This window comes from Mangifera indica, chromosome 13, assembly GCF_011075055.1.
Source record: "Mangifera indica cultivar Alphonso chromosome 13, CATAS_Mindica_2.1, whole genome shotgun sequence".
Lineage (NCBI taxonomy): Eukaryota > Viridiplantae > Streptophyta > Magnoliopsida > Sapindales > Anacardiaceae > Mangifera > Mangifera indica.
Window position 1 is genome coordinate 15,069,906 of NC_058149.1, and position 25,988 is coordinate 15,095,893.

A 25,988-nucleotide genomic window follows, 5' to 3' on the forward strand; every position below is an offset into this window, starting at 1 on the left:
GTTAAACAATGGGTGAGAAATAGTCCTTTCCCCTATAATATAAGAATTAAAGTATATTGACTTAATAATGATATAATGCATATTATTAATATGAATTAATATAAAAAATAAAAATTTTGATATATAATAAAATTTACAATTTGATTTCTTTAGTCTTGACACCAACTCAACCCAAGCAGCGGTGACTCAAATTTTAATCAAACAAAAATAAGATTGCATTGTGTTCAAAATTGATAATATTTTACAGCTAAGAAATAAAATAAAAGACATTTGGATAAAATATAAACATGGTTAACTATTTAGCATTTCTTATTGGGGATCATATTCCAACATGATGTTTCGGTCTTTGCCTTTGCTCAGCTTTGCATTTACTTGCTTAAAACAGGACATACATAAATACATTTTCTACATCTAGGCAACCTGAATAAAGGCTCAATCCCAATTTACTGTTTCTTCAATCAACTTTTGATGGCTCATTTTCATCTGGTGGCAGTGGCACCACAGCCCAATTATCACCAGGTTCCTGAGGTTCAAACACATGAACTCCACCATCTGTTAGTCCCACTGCAAACTGAGTTGGTTTCTCTGGATTTGCAGCTATAGCATGTGGGTACACTTCAATACTGCAACCACAAAACAAATTGCACCATCAGATTCATGCCTAATTAAACTACATATAAAGTGATTCAAATATGAAAATCTGCAGGTCGAGGTCCAGCCACAGCCCAAAAGACTGACTGTAATTCATACGGTATGATTCAAGTTCTATTATTCGGAATTTGTTTCAAGTTAGGAAAGAAAAAGTAGCTCAGATCTTCAGCTAAGTTAATAGAATCCTGAAATTAAAAGGAATAAATGCCTGGAATCTGTTAGAGAGATTCTCATAGGAACTTTTTTAATTTTGAAATCCAATATTCTTATTAAAATGAAACATATAAGTAGAATAACATTTTTTTTTCTGTGTGAAGCTCATGGAATGTTACATACCTGGTAGTGGGAGGAAGGTAAGCAGAGGGTAAAATGCGACAATGTAATCCAAGATTCGAAGCATCAAATATGGACACAGTTCCATCCACAAAGCTTGCATATACCATCTGGCTATCACATGAGAATGTTGCTTGGGAAATACATGATGAACCTACTGCTACCCACTGTAAGTACAAAACAGAATAGTTTCATTTATATACTCCATAAACAGCCCACAGATTAGAAAGGACAATCTTCTTATATAAGAGAGAATGTAGAAACCTGCTTCAGACATTCCAATTTCTTGGCTTCATATATTGCCAGATGAGACTTATTAAAAGCAAGGAAGTGTATCTGGTCCTCATGAAACTGGACATAAGTGTCCGTCAATGCTACTGGAGCAGGAAACTGCAAGAATCTGCATTTCTGCTTTTCCCAACCATCAACATTCCACACAATAATCTGCAGGAGAAAATGGGAATGATTACAAGTACAACCAATAAAACTCTTGACAATGAGTGAGAAACTCAACAGTGCCATTTGTGAAATAATGTAGTGTTCCATGGTATGTTTGCCATCTAACCTGACCATCTGCACCAGAAGAAACCATTATATCCAGAGCATTAGAGAAGGCAAGGCCACTGATTCTTTTATGGTGCCCCTCAAGCTTGCTTTTAACCTGCATAAAGGGAAGGTGGTAATGAGAAAAACACCTAAGAATCTCTTTTTGAAATAGCATTGTACATTGTGTGAGAGAGGGGGGTAACACACCTCACTGAAACGGACATTGTATATCAAAATTGAGAAATCATCCATGCCAATAGCAACTATATTGTTATCTTGAGGGAAAAAAGCCAGACATGTTGCTGCAGGTGATGGAGGCATAATAGTCATCATTGTCTATGTTTTTACCCACCAAAAATAGAAAATGGTCAGTTAGAATTGAGCAAAACACCAATTTCAAGCGCTCTGCAAAGCATCAATGATATTAATCTATATAAAAGAGAACTCAAGAACCATGTTTCACAAGGGTTCATAAAAAACAATATAAACATAGGTTTTCATTCTCTTATGAAAAATTATGATGTAACTTTAGAAAGACGCTGGCATCTGCAAAGGCTTTATAAACTATTGTACACTACAATGATAAACAAAATAATTAACTCAACCATAGTTAATGAAAATTGTGTGACACAGCACTAAAAAAATGTCTGTTACACTTCACATATTTCTTGATTTACCTTAAATGTCAGCATGTTAAAAAGGGAAATTATTCCTCCTGACGCTGATATGAGATATGAATCATTCTTGGACAAAGCAAAACAGGACACAACCTCTTGAGGATTGCTTCCTGTAGTGTCATTAACCATAAATCGTGAACAGTTCCTTGGTTGCCATAATTGAGGAACAACCTTGCAAGTGGCCTGCATTTAACAACTTATCTTAATGACATTATCAATGATCACTGTCATCACAACTTCAACAGATATGAACCCAAAAAAAAGGAATAACTGTTAAATCCAAGTCCCTTCACCTTGCCGCTTAAGTGCAGGTCAGTCTTTGGCCATTTCCAAAATAGATGAGTGGCATTTGATGCTAATGCCAAAATGGCATTACCTGCATTGGTGTAGATCAGCTTTGATATCTGCAATTGCAAGCAGGGAAGGTAGTGAGAGACACAGATTTCTTTATTTCAAATTGTAATTTAATGCTTATATTACTTAGGTGGTTTCATAATCTAAAGCTGTTGCTAATTAAAAGTTCCTCTTAGATTTATGGGTTTATTACTTTGCTATAATTCATTTATCCAGAACTGGGTAAGGAAAAATGGCTGAACCACAAGAAAGCCTCTTATTGCAATCGCTGTTAAAAGATACATACAACAGTTACATAGAGTAAAGAGCATGTAGGATCAGTACACAGGTAGGGCTATTTATGTATAAGCAAGCAACTAGAACTTCAATAAAGCATGCATACAAGATGAGCGAATGCAATTTTCAAATCAAGTTGGTGATATATTTTCATCTACTGATGACCAATTTACTAACATGTGCAAGGTATACATTACCTTTCAGACAAAGTACAGATGAGCAGATAACTTGCTAGATATGTCATAGCAGGAGAAATAATGAACAATAAATGAGGATATATAAAGACTAAGCCACTAGAATATGAGATTGTCTAACCATGTTCTCTTTCACATGAGAAGGGAGCTGCAGTGACTGGAACTGAGAAGGTCTAGTAATTAAGGGCTTCCAAATCTTAGTTTGATGGCTGGATTCTCCCGAAATTTCAAGTTTCACATTCTTCAAGTTCTTTTGGACCTCAATCTGCATCAGAGAAATGTATCATGTATACTTCAGAGATAATCTCTAAGACATGAGTTAAACTTAAGATGGGTGCTATAGCTACAAAGAAATGAGTGCCCAGTAAAATACTAACAATTGGAACACCAGCATCTGTGACACCAGCACTAGCCACAGTTGAAATAGGATTAATTGCTAGCTGCATAAAATTAAAAGCATTAGGCAGGACAAATCACTGTCTAAAACTGTATAAGAAGGTTTAACATGCTAACCTTCCTCAAAGTATCAGATAAATCACCAGAACCAACCAAACTAAAGTCAGCTGTATGCATCAACTGATGGCCGCTATCAGTTGCCAAGATCTTTATTCTGTTTTCATTTGCAATACAAGCCAAAAATGATCCTTGCTTGTTGAATCGAATGCGTGGGTTTGCCTTCAAATCAGAGGAAAAAATAGATATGAAACTTAGGCCACCCTTTTCTTTCTCAAGGAACATATCATTGAAAATAAATTAAAGCTACCATTTGAAATATAATATTATTGAAGAATCAATCCCCTATCCACATGACACTTTCTGACATTGAAATCCCTACGGAACTTACAGGTAATCCTCCATCTGCATCAATGGTTGTTAAGAGCTCAACCTTGTCCATATCCCATATTTTGATCACATGATCATCTCCAGCAGCCAAATATCGGTCCTTGGCCGTATCAAACTGCACTACAGACAAAGAGTCATTTCGGAGCCCTTGATATGTTCTTTTTATAGAACCTTCACTTTCATCCCATTCAACAAGGAATGATTGTCCATCCTTAGTAGTTCCACAAGAAAAAAGCCTGAAACAGTGTTCAATTATAACAATGACCTTTTAATTTACTCACTGCATTTGAATAATCACTCAACATTACTTTAGGCCTAGTAAGGCAAACCTTTGATCATTAGCACTATAAGCCATTGTGGTGCATCCAAGACCAGGAGCATCATAATTAATTCTAGCTCCTAAATTGTCATATAACCATGCTTTTATCTTGCCATCCACTGATGTTGAGAATATAAACTGACGCATAAAAGCATACATTAGGACAATTGTTATAGACTCAAACAATAATATCCCCACAATCTGCTATAAATATAATCAGGGGAGATCCTTACTGAAATATGTTCTTTGGTATGAGGGCAAATAGAATAAACAGGAGTATCATGGCCTTCAAAGGTATACATGTTGGCTCCATTCACCACATCCCACACCTTGGAAAAACATGAATAACCCAAGGTCACTTTCTATAGAAAACTTAAGATAAAAAAAAACGTGTGTGTATATATATAGGCCTTTAATAGAAAATAAAACCTTAATTGTCTTGTCATCCCCACACGTTATGACCAAAAGTTTTTTTCCACCAGGTTTGGAGAATGCTAGGTCATTTACACCTCCAATGTGTGCATCAATCTAAATATTTCAGAGAAAAGAAAATTCAATATTAGGTGAAAGAATAAGGCACTCAAATCTTCTTGAACTGATTCTATATGCATTAAAGCTACCTCCAATTTCTGCTGAATGTTAATGCCACCATGGTAGGAATATAACTGGAGCATATGTTTTGAATATGCAACCCCTGTTTAAAAAGAGCAGTAAAAATCCGATCAGATAACTGACTATTTTTTCCACTGCATTTCTCACTTGCTTTTGTACTTACCAAACAAAACCCCATCAGAGCTCCAAGTAACACAATTAACAGACACAAATGGATCTTTAACGAGAGCTGTCTGCATATATTGAATTTATTCAAATTTTAGATGAGGATCTGGCATTCTCAACAGTATGTAATATGGTTTTGCTAAGGGAGGGGAAAAACCTTGAATAACATTGAGCATGCTCCAATATGCCAAACCTTAAAATTTCTTGACAGCAACTTCTCTCGAGAATTAACATCCCACAGTCCTATGTCCCCTATATTGGTTCCAACTGAAGAATCGCGCAGCAAAATTATGAATAATCATCAGATTGGAATGCACTTGTTAATAATCACCACAAAATAGAAAATTACAAACAGAATTTTCATGGGCAGACCTAGAAGTAAAGTATGCCCAACAGGATGAAAATCCATGCACACAGGAGATGACCCCTCATTTAATGTTTGCACAACTGTCTTGGGCAAATCAATGGGAATGTTGAAAAGGCTGCTGTGACTTGAACCAGGAGAGTTGACAGGTGATTTTACCTACACATACAAGTAAGAACCTTGAGTAAACAAACAAATAAATAAATAAATACAAGGTGATTTAATTGTGTGATGTTGCAGTAAAAGTTAAACAGCTTTACCCTGTCCATGAACCCAGAGGGTTTTTTCTCAGAGACAATCTCAGAATCCTCCAAGTCATCCTTAGTTGGGTCTACCAAGAGGCAACAGAAGATTAATAGGAAAAATAATACCAATAAATCAGGCCAAACTATAGACCTAACAGAAACATAATGCATAAACCAAAACCACTACCTGGATTTACTGGACTAACAAGAGAGAATGGCCCATTAGAAACTGCAGAATAATTTACTGACGACGGACTAGGATTCCAATTAGCTGGGGAAGCTGAAGCTGGCAATGCTGGTGCTTGAGAAGGCTAAACATGTAAAATTTAATAATTCTTAAACGTAATTTTACAAATAATAGAAAACAGAAAGCTAACTGGCTTGGTCATGACGTAAAATAGAACCATTAGGACTAAAAAAATATGGATTAGAACCACCTCTGTTTGGATCTTACCAGAGAATTTGTTTCAATTGGCTGGGAAAACAAATGAGAGTCTTGCGGTTGACAAACATGATTCTCAAAAAGGGTGCTTATGTTAGGATCTGGCTGAGGATTTGTACAATGTATATGCTGCCAATTTAGGCTGTCAAATTACAAGCTGTGTCAGTTCTCTCTCAATGCTCAAAAAAGTATGCCTAGAATTAATGAAAATAATCCAAGATGCAAGAGCTATGGTAAAGAAATTTACACTATCATTTTGATGTATCAGCATTGTTAGCCCAATTCAATACTGTCTTTTAGAAAATATATTTGTATGTATAAAACATAAAGATTGTGACCCCTGAAAAGACAAAAGAAATTCATTACCTTTGGTTGATGAGACGTCGTAGCCTATGACTTTTGATGCTAGGAAATTTCAATTTGTCACGCAGAAGAGGATTCGCCTCAATTACCCTCTGTAGTTCCAACATCATAATTTTCCTTGCAGACTTCGCATCTCCATACATTGAGAGAGACTGATGTTCTCTATGGAGCACACACACACACAAAACTCATTTTATTATGCTACAGTCAGAATCTGAAATGAAAAAAATATATATTATAGAAATCATACCTTATATCATCTAATGTCAAGAGCTGAGTCATTTCTTTGAACAGCGCTTCATTCTCAGGAGCAAAAACTTTTAAATCCTTCATAAGAATATTTAACGCCTTTGGATGATTATGACTGTAAAATAGTTAAACATTTTCAATATAAAGGAGGCTAGTAACAAAAGATCTGCAAGGAAATGGTTATTTGGAACCTTTTTGGAAAAGAAATAAAAAAGGAAATTACCTGTCCAATGCCTCAAGGAAATTCTGCTTCCTGACCTCAAAAAAGATCTTGGTTGAGTACCTATTGTCATCAACCTTTGTAAAACTAGAAAGATACCTCTCAACCTCTTCCCATTTCCCATCAAGTACGAGGTCCTCAAAAAACTTCAAGTCAAAGTAATATCCACTTTCACGTGCAAGCCTTCATACCGGATGGTCATGATTAAGTTACATAATCAGCTAAGAATTTGAAGGTGTAAATTTGGATGTAAAGCATGCATAAATGAGTGGGTGGGTTAGAGATGAAAGATTAACATACATGCAAGCACTTTCTTTATAACCTTCCTCGTCAAAGAACTGTAAAATTAAAAATACAAGCTCTTGGGTAAGAGAAGGCATCTGTTTGGCAGTCTTCTCACCCCCAAAACCTGCAAACGAACCCAAATCAGAAGATTTGGTAAACAGAAACAACAAATCACATAATTAATCAACCTTGAAATCGAATTAGCTTTAGTTGAATGTCAATAGATATAATGAAGTACAAAAAAAAAAAAATCTGCTCTTTTGTTCTCTTCTCTTACTCAATTTCTACAGAAACAAATCAGAGAATCAGATTTTTAAGTTAACCTGATGAGCTAGTTTTTAATAAAGAAAATGGAAAAGGCAACTAAATTAAATGTTATCCTTTGAGGATTTGATTAACAATACACGAATCCAGATTATTATCCTTTTCTAATTTGTCTTTATTTTCTCAACAAGCTAACTGTCAAGTGTTTGATCAAGCAAGTGTAACAAAGATATTAAAGACCGATCAACATGAAACATAAAATAAATTAAATAAGTAAAAAAAAAATCAGAAAAGTGAAAAAGAAAGTTAGCATTAAACAACCATATGCATCATCAGCTGGTTTAAGATTCATATCTTCTAAACTAAAACGAAACATTAATCCCAAAATTTTCAACATTTTTTAGGCAACCAAACAAAGGGCAAGAGTTTTTTGATAACTCAAATGGAGTGTTTGGTTTAAGTAACATTTCATCTCAAAAAATGAAGATTACCATCCATATAAATTACCATGAAGATTATCCTACATAAGTTATTATTGTGTTTAGTTAGATTAAAAAATATATATATAATAATTATTTTATTTGATTAATAATAATATAAAAATAATGAAATATAATATTAATTAAGGTAACGCCAAGCTCAGGTAAGCATCCTTCAACCAAACAAGAAAGCAGTCACAGTAAGCATCAAGACAAGACAATCGTAAAGATCGAGAAAGATACTGTGGTAGAGAAGTGATAGATTGACCAATTAATCAAAGCAATTCGATTACAAATCAACCGCTTCAACTTTTGATCTTCCAAATTACCAAAATTAAAGAAATTTGAGGTTACAAAATACCCATCAACAAAAAAAAAAAACCCAAAAATTTTGAAACACAGTTCTGACAGGATATGAAATCAGTACTTATCATCTTCATTTAAGATCGATATAATCGGATACTGAAGCAAGAAATGGATTTATATATACATATACAATTAAAGTATCAAAAGTTTGACCAAAAAAAGTAATCGGAGAAAAGGGTTACCTGAAAAAGAAAGGAGATCAAAATAAGTAAAAAGAAATTCAAACGATCTTTACTTTCTGTCTCTAGCTCCGAGGAGTCTCATCGTAGTGAAAGAAATGGAGTGAATGGGAAACTGAGTATATAAGAGTGGCGGTGTGGTCGAGATAATATAAGTACGAAGGCTTATACTGATAAGTGATAAGCCTGGTGTGGTTTTGATAAGACTGTTGGCTTATATACACGAACATAGATACGCTTCGGGCCTACTACCATAGGGGGAGTCAATTTCAACATTCAATAGATCAGTTGGCGACGTACGTGAGAAATAATCTAAACACCATCTTTTCAAATTGGATCGGCAAGGAGGAGGAGGACTATAATTTTAAGATAAGTCCCGTTAATGGCACTGACCTAATTTGATGGTCATTTTTATTAGAATTAGTTTTAATTTGGCTTGTTGGAGTTTGAATTTAACCTCAGGTTAAGTAACCTAAATTCAAGTTAAAATGAGATATATTTTTATAAAATGAATTGATTATTTAAATTTGAATTGTTTTTAATTAAATCTAAAATTAAATTATTATTTAGTTTTATTTGAGTTCTAATATCTTGTTATTGAATTGATTTTAAATTAATTATTTTAAATTTGAATCAATTTTAAGTTAAAATTTATTTGGTCTCAATTCTGATTGAAATCAAACCTAATTTTTATAATCTCATCTCATATGTGGGCTGGTACGAAGGACAAGTCTCTCTGCTTCTTTGCATCTCTTCCTATGATATGATATCCTTTATGTGATTTTTTTTTCAATTAAAATATTACAGATTCCTGTGCTTTAAAATAAAATGCCACTTAATTTTCTTTTCTCCCTAAAATTGTTCTACTACTCAAAATAAAAACAAAAGAAGGATAAATCAACAAATGAGCCCCCACCACATGGTAATCAGCGCTCTGTCCTGGAAGCCACTCAAAAAAAGGCATAACAAAGTCTTCTATGTGCATAGTTATTTTGACGCGTGGCACAATTATTTTAGATATATTATCAATAAATGTAAAATAATAATAATAATACGGGATGGATTCAAGTTTAATCACTCCGCTTCGAAACTATAGAATAAATTAGTTAAATTAAAACGCTTATGTAATTTAATGATATATCAATAATTCACTCTCTCAATATTACTATTTATCGTGATCAATCAAGTATTATAAATATTTATCATAGTTGTTATATATCAAGTTATCAAGACCACTAACACTTTTCTTTGTCATTGCATTAGACGGTGCCATGCATACATTTACGAAAGTGTAAACATTATCTCCCACATCCTCTGAACCGATTGCATACTACTTGCCTTTCTAAACAACAACTTGTTTGGCTTTCTCCATTTGAGGCTTATTTGAGCTAGTATTGAAAACGTGTTGATCTTGACTTAACTAGTCAAGCTAATCAAGTTTTACTCTTGAGTTTAACTTGATATTGATTTTAGTTAGTTCAATAACCTCGTAAACTTATAATTTAATTTAAATATAATATTAATAAGCTTTTCAGAGTTTTGAATATGAGAGATGATAAATATATAATTTATAGGTTTAAATACATGTTTTAAAAATATTAATAGACTAGAAAGAAACTTTTTAATCAAACTCGAGCAATTTGTTTTTGTCTCTAGTTGAGCTCAAATTGAGATTTGACTAATTTAGCAAGCTCGAGTATATATATGTATCAAATCGAGTTAGAGCCAAGTATTATAGAATTGGCTCTTTTGCACCCTTAATTTAAATTATTTATTTTTAGAGTTATATGAGATTTTAAATCGGTTTGGATTTAATTTGAATTTATTAGGCTCGAGAAAAGATAACCGCAACTTAAGATTGATTTGAGTCAATTTGACTCATTTGCTTTAAAAAATCATAAACAAAGTTACCTTTTTCACACAATTTTTCTTTTTCTTTGATAATTTTTTTTCTTTTCTAATAATTTTTTATTTTCAACTACCTATTTTTTCTATTATAGCGGCTTCTAATGAATTATTTAACAGATTTATCAATAATCAAATGAGTTAAACTTGATTTTAAATTAATTATTTTTAACTAGACTTAAGTTTGCCTTTATTAAGGGGTAAACTCGATTTGAATTTACCTATATTTTTTTAATCAAAGTTTTAGCCTGATATTTATATTAATTAAATTGGAGCACTTTATTGTGGTTTAAAAATAAATAAAAACAACTGATTAACACATTTTAGTTTCCCACTTATCATTTTTAATTCAAATAAATTAATTACCAAACAAAGCGCCTTTTCTACGGAGGATGTCCTAAACGCGCTTAAAAAGTGAGAATGGTCTTACACCACAACGTAACCGTCATTGTCTTCCTTCGAACGAAGAAGAGACAGCTGTCGGCCTAACTTTCAGCTATGGGCCACATGGTTAAACATCGGACGTATCATGATAGGTCCACGTACTTATACCTAGAAAATGCCGCCTCGTTCTATAGTAAAAAGCTAGCTAGCTCGCTCTCTCTTCCTTAGTCACTAAGATCTCAAAATTCAAAAGCAGCACCTTCTGCGAAAGAGAACTGAAACTGCTCTGTTTTTTTTTTTTTTTTTTTGCTGGTAAGATTTGGATGCTTCGTTTCAATTTTCACTTCTCATCTTCACTTTTCATGAGATTCGCTTCTGTTTTAATTTTGTCATCTTTTCCTTTTTTCTGTTTTTAGCTCTTTGCAGAGAGTCTTAACTTTCAAGCGTTTTCTGTTTTAATGTGTTTAAAGCTACTTTACTGTTCGTGATCTTTAAAAACCCTAATTTTCTTTAACTTTTTTAGCTAATTTTAGCTCACGACTCTTCAACTCTGTCAAGTGGTTTTCACATGAAGTCTGTCTTGACTGTGGCTCAATTTCAAAATTTTTTCGTTTGATTTCTAAGTCATTTCGGCTCTGTTTTTCATAGCTTTGTTCTGTTGCTGGGTCTTAAAAAATTTTGTAAAAATGATTCTTCATTGAATGCTCCACCCATCTTCAATATAAACCGTAAGTGAATGGAGTATTATTTTGTTTTCTTTATGCAGAAGTTTCATTTTTAAAACTTTTTTCAAAGAAATCAATGTAGTCTTTTGTCGGTTTGTTTTTTGTTTCTAAACTTTTTAAACCTTCCTTATGTTTGTCTTTCGTTGCTGTCAGTGGTTGATTTGGGAGCTGTGGACGTAAGAACGTAGAGCTAAAATGACTTCTTCGCTTAGTAGAGACCTCGTCTTCTTGATATTGCAGTTTCTTGATGAGGAAAAATTCAAAGAAACTATTCACAAGTAAAATTAAAACCCAACTCATAATTACCTTGTGCTTCTTTTTCTTTTCTATATATTTATGTATGGAACTTATGAAATGAACAGGCTTGAGCAAGAATCGGGTCTGTTCTTTAGTGTCAAGTACTTTGAAGACTTGGTGCTCAGTGGCAAATGGGATGAAGTTGAGAAGTACCTCTCTGGCTTCACTAGAGTTGATGATAACAGATATTCTATGAAGATATATTTTGAAATTCGGAAGCAAAAATACCTAGAGGCATTGGACAGGTAAGTTGTAAGCTAGTGAATTTTCAAAAGAGTGACTAGTCTCATGTATTGTATTTAAGAAGGTATTTTTTTCTTAAATTTTGTTTGCTTTCTTGCTTAAATTGAACAGGAATGAAAGGGGCAAGGCTGTAGATATTCTTGTTAAGGATCTGAAAGTTTTTGCTTCTTTCAATGAAGACTTATTTAAGGAGATTACTCAGCTCCTTACATTAGAAAATTTTCGGTATCTATACTCACAGCAAGGCTCTCCAATTGTAAGTTTGAATTGAAGAATGATGTTTTTGGTCATTTTAATAAATCTTGTGATTTCTGTAGGGAAAATGATCAACTCTCTAGCTATAGAGATACAAAGACTGCAAGACCACTTATGTTGGTTGAGCTCAAGAAACTTATTGAGGCAAATCCCCTTTTCCGTGACAAATTGGAATTTCCTAACATAAAAGGTTCAAGGTTGAGGATGCTCATCAATCAAAGGTATGATTGCCTTAAAATGACATTAAGAAAAAAATCTCTATTGTATGAACTGTATGTTTGCTCTACTTTTTGCTTACTCAACTGGCTGTTATGAAGTAGAACTGGCATGATGTTTCTCTGTACAAGCATATTTTATGTTGCAGTTTTCTTCCACTTAGGAATCTTCTCTTGAAAATCTAGCATTCAATCATGTTGCTGACTGGTTTTGGTTATGTATGAGACAGCTTGAACTGGCAGCATTCACTTTGCACAAATCCTAGGCCAAATCCTGATATAAAAACCCTTTTTGTGGATCACAATTGTAGAAACGCCAATGATCCATATGCACAGCTAACCGCAAGCAATCAGCTAATAAGTCCTGTAGCAAAGTCAGGAAGTTTTCTTCCAATGGGTGCACATGGGGTATGTGAACAACTTCAACTAGCCTTTAACTGGGAATTCTTTGGAAATTTTTAAATAAAATTTCTCTCTCTCTCTTGGTTCTATCAGCCATCAGCAGCAGTCCAAATTCCCTTGACTGCATGGATGTCTACTTCCTCAATGATAACTCGTCCTGTGGCTTCTGGAGGAGGAACTAGTTTTTTTACTCCTCTGCATTCAGGTAATGATGTAATGTGTATTGTAATTGTTTTTTTTTTTTTTTTGTAAGTAATTCAAATCAAGGTTTCACAAGCCTAATAGGTAAATAATTCAAATGATGTAATGTCTATTGTAATTGTTGCATAAAACTAAATGTTTAAGCTTTGAAAAACAATGAATTTCTAATATTTTCAACCTTTATTCTATCCTCTATTTAGCTGCAATGACAAAGGGTCTTGGCGATTTGGATATTATGACAAAAACAAGGATCTCAGGGGTTCCAGATAGGGTAAGTTGTTTTGATGCTGAGTATGTAAAAAGTCTCATTCCTGGCTAACATTCAGCTATGTTGGCAGATAATGTTGCCAGGAAAAAATCCTGGTCAAAATCACTGTTCAGCAACCGATGAATTACCTAAGACTGTCGCACGGACTTTAACTCAGGGGTCAGTTCCAACAAGCATGGACTTCCATCCAGTTCAACAGACTCTCCTTCTTGGTTAGTTTGTACGACTTCTCTTGACACAATTATTATTTATAGTAATTATTTCAAAAACATTTTGTCAGTTAGTAGGTAAAGTAAGTTATGTTTTCTAACGGACTTCTTCAGTTGGAACGCATGCGGGGGATATTAGTTTGTGGGAGGTTAGTTCTGCAGAGAAGGTGGTTTCAAGAAACTTTCAGGTATGGAATATTGGAGCAAGTTCAATGTCATTAAAGGTATGTTTTCACTTTAACCAAGTAAAATTTTGGAGCCAGCTAATTGATTTTGTTTCACTAATTGTCAAATTCTAAATTGAACTTGGTTGGATTCAGGCAGCGTTAACCAAAGATCCACGTGTCTTGGTAAAATGTTTATTGTGGAGCCCCGATGGGTCTTTATTTGGTAAGGTTTAGATTTGAAACCATATAACTGTTTAAAATGGTCCATGGTTTTGTTGTTGTTATCTAACTATATATTGCATGTCTTGTTAATGTTATTTTTATTAAACAGGAGTTGCATATTCTAAGCAAATAGTTCAGTTATACACTTATCATGGTTCACATGAAATTCGGCAGCATCTGGAGGTAGGCGCTCCATCATCTCCTCCTCTCTCTGATTTATTGTACTGTCTGTTACTTTTGTTTCTGACATTATATTTGTTTTCATTCCTAGATTGATGCTCATATTGGGAGTGTAAATGATATAGCATTCAGCAACCACAATAAGCAACTCTCTGTTATTACTTGTGGTGATGACAGGACCATCAAGGTTGTTATGAGTGACTTGCCGGTTAGATGTTAGTCATGGAAAAGGTGATTTCTTACATGGTTTTGTTTGTTTTTAGGTATGGGATGTGGCTACTGGCACAAAATTGTACACATTTGAAGGTCATATGGATGCTGTACATTCTGTGTGCCCTCATTCCAAGGATAATGTTCATGTAATCTTTCTGCTTGATATTTGTAGCTGATTTACTCAGTTTATTTGAAGTTTTTACTCATACTTTACACTTCAGTTTGTCTTTTCAACATCAGTGGATGGGAAGATAAAAGCTTGGCTGTATGACATGATGGGACTGAGGGTTGATTACAATGCACCAGGTCAGTCTTGTTCAACTATGGCATATAGTGCTGATGGAAAAAGGTTGGGCTTCTGGACCTGCTCTGGACTATAGTTATCTGCATCATATTCAGTTTTATGGATGAACTAATTAGTGCATAAATACATTCACACATGCAGGCTTTTCTCATGTGGGACCAATAAAGAAGGGGAGTCACACATGGTTGAATGGAATGAAAATGAAGGTACTGTGAAAAGAACATACAGAGGATTTCACAAGCGTTCTTTGGGTGTTGTACAATTTGATACTACCAGGAACAGGTTTCTGGCTGCTGGCGATGACTATTCAATCAAATTCTGGGATATGGATAACTCTAGTCTTTTGACAACCATTGACACGGAGGGAGGCTTACCAGTAAGTTTCGCTGTGGCATTAATTAGTATTTATTGTTTAGTGAATGACCACTCTTGAGTCTATATGGAAGATAGCACCTTTTTTCTTTTTTTTTTTTTTTTGGTATCTTCTATTAGTTTTGATCCAATTCTTCCCCGTTTCCTAGCAAAAACAATCCTATATTTTATAGAGAAGAAAAATTATTTGAGTTGCTCATTTACCTTTTCCAATTTAAGGCAAGTCCACGTATCCGCTTCAACAAGGAGGGTACATTATTGGCTGTTTCCGCAAATGAGAACAGAATTAAAATCTTAGCAACAGTGGATGGTATCATGTTATTGTGCAGTAATGAAAGCCATTCTCTGATTGCCTCAAGAATAGCACCCGAGACTGTTACAAAGGTAACTTGTAATATTTGCTTCTTTTTTATCATTTCAGTTATATCTTCTTTATATGCTTTGAATGATTCTGTAATGCATACATATTCAATTTTTTTTTTCAAGTCCAATGTGATTTTGCATTATGTGAATTGTCTTTGTTTCAGTTTGGGTGTTCTCAATTTAATCTCTTTCTTTCAAAACGTATTTCTTCAGCTCATTATTGCTCTTGGTGTTAAAACTTCCTTTTTTTGCTCACCAACTACTAATACATTTGGTGCCTTTAATAGAATGGTGATTCTAGAAACCAGGAGGATGTTAAACCTAGATTAACTGAAGAAGTTAACCCAGTGAAGAATTGGAAGCTCACAGAGATTAGCAAACCTTCTCAGTTGCGCACATTGAGGCTCTCAGCTCATGTTAAAACGGATAAGGTATGCTTTCTGATGGGTATAGTTAGAGATTTTTATTTCAGTTTGGATTCTGATGGACGTTACAAGATTTCTGCCTAGAGGAGTTATATCTGTAAGGCTGTGATACACCTGCATTTCAGGATTTTGCAGTTAATCGTGCTATACATTATAAAGTTTGAAACACATAACCAAAACAATCTGAATGTTACATCTTCTCTAAACAAATTAAAATTTGATGGTGCTGTTCCAATTAATATAGGAGTCTGCAGCAGCTGATGTCTGAATATAATTTATGAGTTATCTTTTGAACGAACCAGTAGCATAATATTGTTGTTTCCTGTTCAAAGTATTCAGTAACTTGTTGGAAACTTGAGAATATAAATGCGGCACTCTAAGAAACCTGTCAGCACAAAAACATGAAAGCAGAAAACCAACCGAGTTTCTTGATAGTAGCTGTAGTCAGTAGACAACGTAATAGAAGCCAGAGTAGCAAGCACAATCAAGATTGAAGTCTTAGTTATAAATTGTATAAGAAATTGGAAATTTTTATAAATGATTAGAAAGATTGTTTTGCCGGTATATCTGCTGCATAATTTATGGTGTCTTCCACACATTTCATTTATTTGCTCATGGTTCTGTGTATCAACTAGTTTGGTTCAAATACCTTTGCCAGAAAAAGTACCCAGTGCTTATTGCTGAAACTGAAAGGGTATAGGATTCTCAATAGCTTATGTAAATATTGCAGATCTCAAGGTTAATCTACACTAATTCGGGTAATGGCATTTTGGCATTAGCATTAAATGCCATTCACCTATATTGGAAGTGGCCCCGAAGTGAGGTTAATTTGAGTGGGAAGGTATAAGTTTCCTCCCTCAGCTTTAATCTATTTCTTTCTTGAAGCTCATAGAGATTATTAAAATCTTCTCATTTCACCCCAAATTTGTTCCCGTGTGAAAATTTGAATTGATGATTACTAGTACCAAGTTTCATGATGCAGGCAACTAGCAAGGTTGCCCCTCAACTAGTGCAACCAGCATCAGGCATATTAATGACCAATGATTTAGCTGGTGCTAAGCCTGAAGATGTTGTGCCCTGCTTTGCTTTGTCGAAGAATGATTCCTATGTCATGTCAACATCTGGAGGGAAAATTTCCTTGTTCAACATGATGACATTTAAGGTAGGCTTTGGAACAGAACTAAAAGTTCTTAACCATGGGTTTGTTTGCACCCAGTTTTGTCACACATCTGCTTCATTTTGACTAACTTATTGATATCTCTGGGCACTTACAGACTATGACAACCTTCATGGAGCCACCACCTGCATCAACATATCTTGCTTTCCACCCTCAAGATAACAATATAATTGCTGTTGGCATGGATGATTCCACCATACACATATATAATATTCGTACGGATGAGGTACAGTATACTTTAGAGCAATGATTGTGGTGATTCTACTTAGACATAATCAAGCAAATCAGCTGTTTTCTTTCTTATTGTAGGCCAAAAACAAACTTAAAGGTCACTCTAAAAGAGTCACTGGCCTTGCTTTTTCCCATGTGCTGAACATACTTGTTTCTTCAGGAGCCGATGCTCAGGTTAGTGTCCTAACTTCCAACTTCTATGGCATATGCATATTATAAACATGCAATTCTATGCAATGTTTATAAATGTTGCCTCTCAGTTCAATTCTACTGCATGTTATCGCCATTTTCTATTGATTGAAGTGCAAGATAAACACAAGCAACAGAATCTTACATATTCCATTTTTGAGCAATCATGGTTTTTAATGGATATTTCTTGCACATAATCCATAAATTTCTTCCTTCTTTACCTAGATCATCATATGGAGCTGTGATGGGTGGGAGAGGCAGAAAAGTGCTTTCTCGCATATTCCATCTGGAAGGACTCCAGCAGCAGCGTCGGATACACAAGTTCAGTTTCATCATGATCAGATTCACTTCCTCGCCGTAAATGAAACTCAGCTAGCCATATATGATTCAATGAAACTGGAGTGTGAAAAGCAGGTATTTTCATTTAGCTTGTCTTCTTTTAATCAATAAATAAATTTGGTCCTGAACAACCAATTGCAGCAGAATAAAGAGGGTCTTTTTGGTCTTCCACTAACCGGATGGACTGCTGAACTGCAAAAATCCCCAGCTTTTGACTTGAGAAAACCTCTATATACATACTAGATTTTAATGCACTGTGACAAGTGATGTATTGATGATGGCCAATACGGTTTTTTATGAAATTCAGTGGGTCGTAGGAGAAAGCTCAGCTCCAATCTCCCATGCAGCATTCTCATGTGATAGCCAGTTGGTGTACAGCAGTTTTGTGGATGGCAGTGTGCAGATATTTAATGCATCAGATCTCCAACTAAGATGTCGAGTTGATTCTTCAGCTTATCTTCCATCTGATGTCAGGTCATGTCCTCCAATTTTCTATACATGCCTCTTGTTTCACTTTAATGATCTAGCATTCTATTGCATCTTTACGGAAAGATTGCTTTTCTAAGCTTGTTGAACTTAAGACTAGATTTGCAAATGAGACGGGCTGACTCTATTTTTGTCGAGCCAAGCTCAAACTCATTGTTGCTCGGCTTCGAGTATGCAAAATCTTTCTCTTCACTTGTACCTCTAAAATAGTAAAATTTTACTTTTTCATTTGAGTAATTAATAATTATATAAGTTATGAGATGTCACTGTAATTTTCTGAGTCGAGCTCAAATAAGCTGTCTTTTTCACGAGCTCAAGCTTCCAAGTTTCGAGCTCATCGAGCTTGAACCCAAACTGTAGCCCTAGTTAAGAGTATGCATTTGAACTTTTATTAAACTTGGGTACAAAATCATTGTTTTCTTCCATCGTTTCCATGTATATTGTGATACTAACTCTTGTTTATTACCAATTCATTCATGGCAGTTCGGCGGCAATATACCCACGTGTGATTGCAGCACATCCACAAGAACCCAACCAATTTGCCATCGGACTGACTGATAGCAGCGTTCATGTCTTGGAGCCACTTGAATCTGAGAATAAATGGGGTCTTCCTTATCCAACTCATGAGAATGGCTCGGCAAGCAACGGCCGCCCTTTATCTGCCGTCGTAGTAGCTTCAGATCAGCACCAAGGCTGAAGTCCATGTACCGAACAATCCAATGTGTATATAAGCATGCACGCATGCATGTCAGTTTCAGTAGTTGACTTAATGTAATTATGCAATTAAACATGAAGCTTTAGACTGTACATCTTTTCCTACTTAAACAAATGTTATATCAGATCCATGATAGCTTGAGTCGCAACAAAACAGAGACGTAGAAACATGAAATCATAAAAAACGAAAACGCCGAAAGATATTTTTTTAGAAATATAGGAAACGAAAAGATGGAAAATCCTGTAAATGCAATAATCAAAGCCTGCAACGTCGGAGTTAGTGGCGGAGTCGCGGGCTTGGATTATTGATTCCAAACATTCTCAGTCTGAGATTCAGCACACTTTAAGGGTTTAATCCCAGGAGCCGGAATATAGCAATCCTTGTTCTTTGTTCAGGCTCAAACACAAACACGAAACTGCATCGAAGTGTTGAATTAATTTCTAAGAACGATCGAACTTTGACGTAGTTCCTCGGGTTAAGTGAGCATTTGACAAAGACAAAGTCAGAAAAGTTGGTAATGTTTGAAATCTCAGGTTGAATGGACGCTTGGGCTATTGTTTGAAATCTTTCTCGCCGTTATAAAAATCTTATTGACTTGAATGTTGGCGTGGAGAAGCATAACAATTCCTGACTCGGGTTCAATCGGATCTAAGCATTTTAAACGCGTTTCAAATTTTTCGTATCAATTTCAGTTTTCGGAGACATTTCGGAAATTTGTATTTCCGTGTGGCACTGTATATTAAAAATATAATTTTTAGACGAAGAAACAAAAATAATTTTTAATTAGGAAAAAAAATTATTTCTCACATAAGTTTTAATTGAAATTTAAAATTACATCCGTGGTAGGTTAAAAATTCAAACTCTCACTATGATCCAACTTCTATTAAAAAAAATGATAAAATGATCATTTTATTGTTTATATAAAAAAAATATAAAATTTATTATTTTTTTCCTATAGGTTTTAGAAATTAACATTTTACTTTCACTTAAAGTTTTCAAATTTTAAAAATTAACATTTTTACCCCTAAATCTAAGGTTTTCATATTTTTCAAACTCAGTCGTTCCTTAAAACTTTCAAAAATAACAGTTTCACCCTCACTCTTCAATTTCATTTGCTAATATCATCTCTGGCATCGTCTCCAATCTTTTTTTTTTTTGATGTTATGACAAGTGGTCTGATGAAGAAATGAAAGACCTTTTTGTTGTACCATCATGCGACAAAGAGATTTTCGTCTCTTTGTCTCTCTCTAGGTGTTGATGAAGAGGAAGATGACAATGGCAATGATGATAGGGAAGAAGAGGAAAAAGAAGACAAGGATGAGGAAGACGAGGAAGGGATTCCTCAGCCACCAGTTAAGAAGAGAAAATGAGGCCAGAATGCTTCATTCTCTTCTTGTGTTTTATAATTTGCCTTGTGATTAGGGTTTGAGGTAGGCTCTTTGGATGGGTGGGATTCAAGGTGGCTCTCTGCATTAGATTAGACTTGATTCTTGTAGTTTTGTGGATTAAACTTTGTTTTCTTATATTTCTAAATTCTAATATTACATCTCTCTTATCATAATATATTTGCCACCTCTATTCTGGTCCTTCAATGCCTTTGCTTTTTCTCATATCATTTTGTCCACTCAGAAATGTTATCTTGCCTTCCAAGAGTTATTTTGCTACAAGCTGAACTAAGGGTTAAAAACTTGGATGATTCTTTGATAACATTGGCATATGGGGTATTTTTCAATTGCTTTGCGTTGTTGCATCTGAGCTTTTTCAAATGCTTTTTATCATTGCATTTCGGAATGAATAATACTACAAAATGTATAAACAGTTGGATACTAACTAAAAAGACACCTTAAATGGTGAATCAGTATTATTATTATTATTATCAATTGACATGGCTAAGAGCATTCAACAGAGCCTGACACTGGTTCCCATTCAAAAGTAGTGTCCCATGTCCCATACATAATAGAAGGTGAATGAAGATGAGGGTAAAGTAGGCCTACCACCGTTAATAAGGCATGTGTCGCCAGATTTTAACACCAGTGCTGGGTCAACTGCTGGTGCAGATTGAAACCCAGCACAGGTCATTGTCAGATTCCGCATGCTACATTTGTTGCAGTTATTATAAATAACCACTCTCCATTCTGGCTTATCTAGCACTGCCCGGGAACTGTTATACTGGCTTACTGTGATATCCGGTACACGTATACCACATTCTTGACAGTAGCTTGCATTGAAATTGAATTCCATGTTAATTCTTTTTTTAATTCAAAATCATTTGTTATATATTATTATATAGTACTGCAGGAGGATATTTTACTTGTGCTGATGAAACTCAGAAAGAGAATCGCCACCAGAGAGTTGAAAATTGTTGCCATTGCAGACACCTTTTCAGTTGATTTGAGTATGCTGGTGGTTGATTTATAGACAGTCAATGACAAAGGGTTGAAAGCCAATGGTTTGGTTTGCAGATTATAATAGATTTCTTGCCAAACTTTGGTCTGGTGTATCAAATTCTCTTGATTCACTTTCGTTGTATACATTAATTAATTTAGTTTACTTTTATAACATTATTTTGTTTCCTTGTAAATATGGTTTGGAAACTTCAACTAAATCTCTTGATTCAACTGGTGCTTTGATTTTGACCGATTTGTGTCAAGTTTCATTCACAACATGCACCATAACTGAGTGTACAAACCAACCCTTTAACCAGACACCACTTTCTTGGCCCAACACAAAAACTTGGGGTCATGTTGAATCTACAGGCTGAGCAAGTCATGTCTCGGACCGTGAGTTAAGACTCATGGGCTAGCACAATACTGTTAGATTATTTTTTAAAAAATTTTAATTATTATTATTTTTTAAGATAAGTTGACCATCTACTACAGTCCATTATAAAGTAAAAATATGATACAAATTATTTTAGTTTAATTTAAATAAAATAAAAAACTTAATTTTTAGATCGACCTATATAAAATTTGTTGATTGAATTGTTAAAAACCTATAGAAACACGACTCAAAGATTTTAATCATTCCCTAAACCTTAAGATTTTGTCAAGTTGGCCCGATATAAAAGTTTATCAAATGGCAAGTCTTGACATAATTTAACACGTTTCAAAGCTATAATTAAAGAAATAAAAGAAAAAATTAATTTGTTATCATATTATAAACAATAATGTGATTAATGGTACTTATTAGTGTTTTATTCCATTCCATCCTGCAAAGAGTAATTTGAACTCCAAACATGAATGATAATAACTTCATAACAATTTAAAAGACAAATCCTGTTCAAGGACAGGAGGCATATAAAGAAACAGGCTTAAATGGGAATTCATGATCCCAAACATAGCTGAACTTAAATGTACGGGAGGCACCAATAGGATAACCATTGTGAACAAGACACCTGTCCCCAGACTTGGCCAGAACAAAAGGGGAAATCTCTCGTACACTCCGAAACCCAGAGCACGATAATACCAGGTTCACCACTACACATCGGCAGGGATTTGAGACTGTCACTGCCCATTCTGGCTTATTCTGCACTAGCACTCCTGTTTTAACCTGGCTCACTGTGATATTCACTGGAAAGCATTGGCAGTTGCCTGCAATAATTTGCATAAATGCATGCGGAAGAATGAGAAAATTTGAACGTACGTTAATGGATTGCAATTAAGATCACATCACTTGTAAGGTGATATATTTACCTTTGGCGATGAAGGTTGCAAAGAGAATTGCAGCAATGAAGAACTTAAAGATGGCTTCCATTGAAATCTATTTGAGTGGCTTGTTTGTGTTCAGTGGCATTCTTTTTATAATAGCAGACTCTTGAGAAAATGTAATCTAAATCTTTCTATAGTAAAAACACAAAAGACTTTAAATGAGATTATGAAGTTACTTTATTTAGACACACACACATGCTTGCAACATTCAACTATAGTATGTAATTAATTTTTGTACTAATCAAGGAGATGATATATTATTATTACATGTAACAAAATACCATATATATATATTCAATAATTAAGGGGTGGATTTGTGCTGAATCTGCTTGGATTTGAATTCACATCTGACTCGAACAAGACAAATCCTAACTCTTTTGAATTTGAGAATTCTTCAACAATTTATCTATCTAACAATATAGTGTATCTCTCCGACATCATTATTTATCTCTCCGATATTATTTTTTATATCACAAACGTTATTATTCACCAACTCAAGTTAAATGGATTTGAGTTGGTGTTTATTCAGGTTTGACTCAATTCGAATCTACAACTAATGATATTATGTATAAGTGGAATATACAAATGTAAGACAACAGTAATGTTTTGTAGGAAGAATGCTTGAATTGAACCTCAGTTAAACTAATAAATCTCAGGCACTGTATCTTAACTGCTATATTAGCCCGTGGAAAAAATCAATGTAATCTAGAGAACAATATTCCACAAGCTCTGAAATATATAAATATGAAAGCGAATAAAAGGTAAAAAGTCTTTGAAATCTGGTCATTTTCTTGTTATAAAGCTAAATATTATCTCTTTAGATCATTCATTTTGTGAGAAGTCTTTATCTGGTTTGTTTTCCTACTCCTATTAAGAATTTGACATATATCCTCGCACTTCATGTGTTAATCTCCCCAAGCAGCCCGAAGTTTTTAATACGCGCTTTCCATTTCCTTCCAATTAGGGTTGGATCATAATCGAATTGGCTCGAAACAAGTCAAATTTAAGTTAGATAATCCTAGCCCTAGTTTAAGTTAAGTTATTAGAAAATTGGCAATAAATTAATTTTTTTTATGATTTTTCTTTTTATTATATATTTTTAATGATTCTTCTTCTTCTCTAATACATTTTGATAACTTTATGGGTATCTTATACTAGACTTTATAAATGCAAATTGAGTTTGAGTAGACCCTTGTTTAAATATAATTCGAATTCACTGTACTTTCAAATAATTCTTCACATTCAAACTATGGATGTTAACTAATATAAGTGAACTATGGATTTCTTTCATGGACTCAACATGGACAATCTTCCATCAACATTGGCCTGGGTCAGCATGTTGACTTTAAAGTTTTCCGACTGTCAATATTATATATCGACTATTGTGCTTGTGGTGCTGGCTGCTGCTTCGTCTTCTCCTCTTAATCAATATCCATATGATCAGATAATAGACAAATGGCTGGCTCAGTACTCACCTACATTAGTAGATGAAGATATATATATGTATGTATATCTCATCTAGTGCAGGGAAGACCTAGTGACAATGAACCAGAAGAAGACTTACATGATTATTTTATCAACAAATGGATCGCGAATAATAAGTTTTTGAAGAGGCTTCCTCTCGGCCTACCAATATCTTTCATTAAGAGAAACTGAATTAAAATAGAAACTCGTATTATCATCATGCCTAAAGCATGAAAGACACTTGTATTGATCACTCTTATAAAAAACCTAAGTTAGATTGATCTGAAGGTGGATCAGATAAATAATATCAAAGGGTTGTTCAATTATTGAATTAGATTAATCCGACCATTATGATGATATTAGTATGATGCCATATTGATATTATTATGACTAAAATCTGTTTTTTCAAATTTATTTATTTGATAAAATCATTCATAACATGAATAATGTGACTCAAACCATGCTGCATCATGTATCGCCACTAACCACTTTCTTGCTTCGTATATTAATATTTGCAAAAGACGAAAATCAAACCGACGTTTTAAGACTATGATCGAGTACAAATATATTAAATTAGAAACATATATTATTGACCATTTTGTAATAAATAATAAATATATTTGATATATATAATTTTAATTATATCATATTAATATTATAGATCTATGACTTGAGGTGAATTTACAATTGATTCGTTAAGACTACCATCTTTCTATACATTATTATTTAGCAATTTGATAGACGAGTTCCTTTAAAAAATGACAACATACAATTAGAGTATACTGAAATCTGTGTGCAGCGTTGAAAACATTTCTTTAATATATCTCCTCAACCTGAAATCTAAAATGAGCGCAAGCCTCAACTGGGGAAGTTTCGACTCATCTCAACACCTTCAAATGGAGCATACATATTTAACAATATTCCTGAAATGCATGGTACTTGAAATAGAAAGAGACATTCATTGGCTGCAAACGAAATTTTTATGAAATGGGTTCTTTTTTGAAACTTCTGCTTGTGCGTTTCTGGTTGTTTTGGGTTAGCATTCCTCAATCTCAGTGTCAGTGGAGGGAGTAGGAGCTGAAAATGTTGCTGTTGATGGCACTGTTTTCATCAATGCAACAGTTTCAATTGCAACCACAGATGACAATTTCATTTGTGCTACTTTAGATTGGTGGCCTCCTGATAAATGTGACTATGGAACCTGTAGCTGGGGCAGGGCTTCTCTACTTAACTTGGTAAGCTGTTCTTCCTGGGAATTTATATTAAAATTTCATCTGATTTTCAGCCAGAGTCAACAGTTAATTTGTCTTCTTTAGGATCTTGCCAACCCAATATTGTTGAATGCCATCAAAGGTATGCAGAATTCGATGACGAAAATTGTTTTGACTTTCTTGTATGATTATCTTGGAACTCAGCTTTGTTTGATTGCAGCTTTTTCTCCCATTGAAAATTAGACTGGGTGGAACCTTGGAGGATGTAGTTATATATGAAAGCAAAGATAATCACCAACCCTGTACACCATTTGTTAAGAATGCTTCAGAAATGTTTGGTTTCTCAAAAGGTTGCTTGCCCTTGTCTCGATGGGATGAACTCAACGTGTTCTTCAGAAAAGCTGGGTAAATTTTTCCTCAAATTCTCACCATTTTGATCATACTTTTTCATTGTTAAGTGAAATTCATTCTGAAATGAATACAGGGCAGCTGTTAATTTTGGATTAAATGCGCTAAGTGGTAGGATAATAAGCTCCGATGGTTCAGCAGTGGGAGCCTGGAACTCCAGCAATGCTGAATCTCTTATGAGATACACTGTCAACAAGGGCTATACTATTTATGGTTGGGAGCTAGGTAAGAACAAACTTGGAAATAACTTTTGGTTGCAAGAAAACTGGAATCTGAGATGTCATT

The 25,988-nt window shown here is 34.3% G+C and overlaps 4 protein-coding genes across 8 annotated transcripts in view; 2 read left to right on the plus strand and 2 right to left on the minus strand.

The window, feature by feature from the left end:
• Positions 1–275: 275 nt before the first annotated feature.
• On the minus strand, positions 276–8,579 carry LOC123195090 (protein TOPLESS-like). Of its 5 annotated transcripts, none has more exons than XM_044608687.1 (26): positions 8,430–8,579; positions 7,154–7,262; positions 6,857–7,036; positions 6,635–6,748; positions 6,388–6,546; positions 6,034–6,163; positions 5,767–5,890; positions 5,595–5,665; positions 5,343–5,493; positions 5,128–5,237; positions 4,969–5,038; positions 4,814–4,887; positions 4,623–4,721; positions 4,427–4,522; positions 4,204–4,331; positions 3,876–4,110; positions 3,545–3,706; positions 3,409–3,471; positions 3,153–3,296; positions 2,501–2,611; positions 2,208–2,390; positions 1,738–1,866; positions 1,550–1,645; positions 1,249–1,428; positions 988–1,151; positions 276–623 (listed from the first exon to the last, which is right to left on the minus strand). In XM_044608687.1, the coding sequence occupies exons 2-26, from the start codon at positions 7,231–7,233 to the stop codon at positions 455–457; spliced, it is 3,222 nt and encodes a 1,073-aa protein (XP_044464622.1). In that variant the 5' UTR covers positions 7,234–7,262; positions 8,430–8,579; the 3' UTR covers positions 276–454. The 5 variants fall into 5 exon arrangements, with proteins under 5 accessions (XP_044464622.1, XP_044464624.1, XP_044464623.1 ...); XM_044608689.1 differs by lacking the exon at positions 8,430–8,579 and adding an exon at positions 8,150–8,167; XM_044608688.1 differs by lacking the exon at positions 8,430–8,579 and adding an exon at positions 8,125–8,164.
• A 2,529-nt stretch (positions 8,580–11,108) lies between these two features.
• Positions 11,109–19,037, plus strand: LOC123195146 (topless-related protein 1-like). Its single transcript, XM_044608772.1, has 25 exons — positions 11,109–11,443; positions 11,594–11,718; positions 11,803–11,982; positions 12,092–12,205; positions 12,298–12,456; positions 12,681–12,858; positions 12,946–13,057; positions 13,254–13,324; positions 13,392–13,533; positions 13,645–13,754; positions 13,851–13,920; positions 14,029–14,102; positions 14,191–14,286; positions 14,363–14,458; positions 14,534–14,661; positions 14,758–14,992; positions 15,208–15,372; positions 15,639–15,782; positions 16,507–16,617; positions 16,759–16,938; positions 17,051–17,179; positions 17,263–17,358; positions 17,599–17,787; positions 18,020–18,186; positions 18,682–19,037. The coding sequence occupies exons 2-25, from the start codon at positions 11,636–11,638 to the stop codon at positions 18,893–18,895; spliced, it is 3,243 nt and encodes a 1,080-aa protein (XP_044464707.1). The 5' UTR covers positions 11,109–11,443; positions 11,594–11,635; the 3' UTR covers positions 18,896–19,037.
• A 3,043-nt stretch (positions 19,038–22,080) lies between these two features.
• LOC123195151 (TPD1 protein homolog 1-like) lies at positions 22,081–22,699 on the minus strand. The gene is made up of 2 exons (XM_044608778.1): positions 22,606–22,699; positions 22,081–22,503 (listed from the first exon to the last, which is right to left on the minus strand). Exons 1-2 carry the CDS (start codon positions 22,664–22,666, stop codon positions 22,193–22,195), a joined length of 372 nt encoding a protein of 123 aa, XP_044464713.1. The 5' UTR covers positions 22,667–22,699; the 3' UTR covers positions 22,081–22,192.
• Positions 22,700–24,929: 2,230 nt separating this feature from the next.
• The window catches only part of LOC123194233 (heparanase-like protein 3), a 2,628-nt gene continuing 1,569 nt past the window's right edge, over positions 24,930–25,988 (plus strand). Inside the window, exons 1-4 of the mRNA XM_044607386.1 lie at positions 24,930–25,019; positions 25,125–25,319; positions 25,516–25,700; positions 25,780–25,928. Coding sequence (XP_044463321.1) covers positions 24,930–25,019; positions 25,125–25,319; positions 25,516–25,700; positions 25,780–25,928 — 619 coding nt within the window. The remainder of the gene's footprint in view (positions 25,020–25,124; positions 25,320–25,515; positions 25,701–25,779; positions 25,929–25,988) is intronic.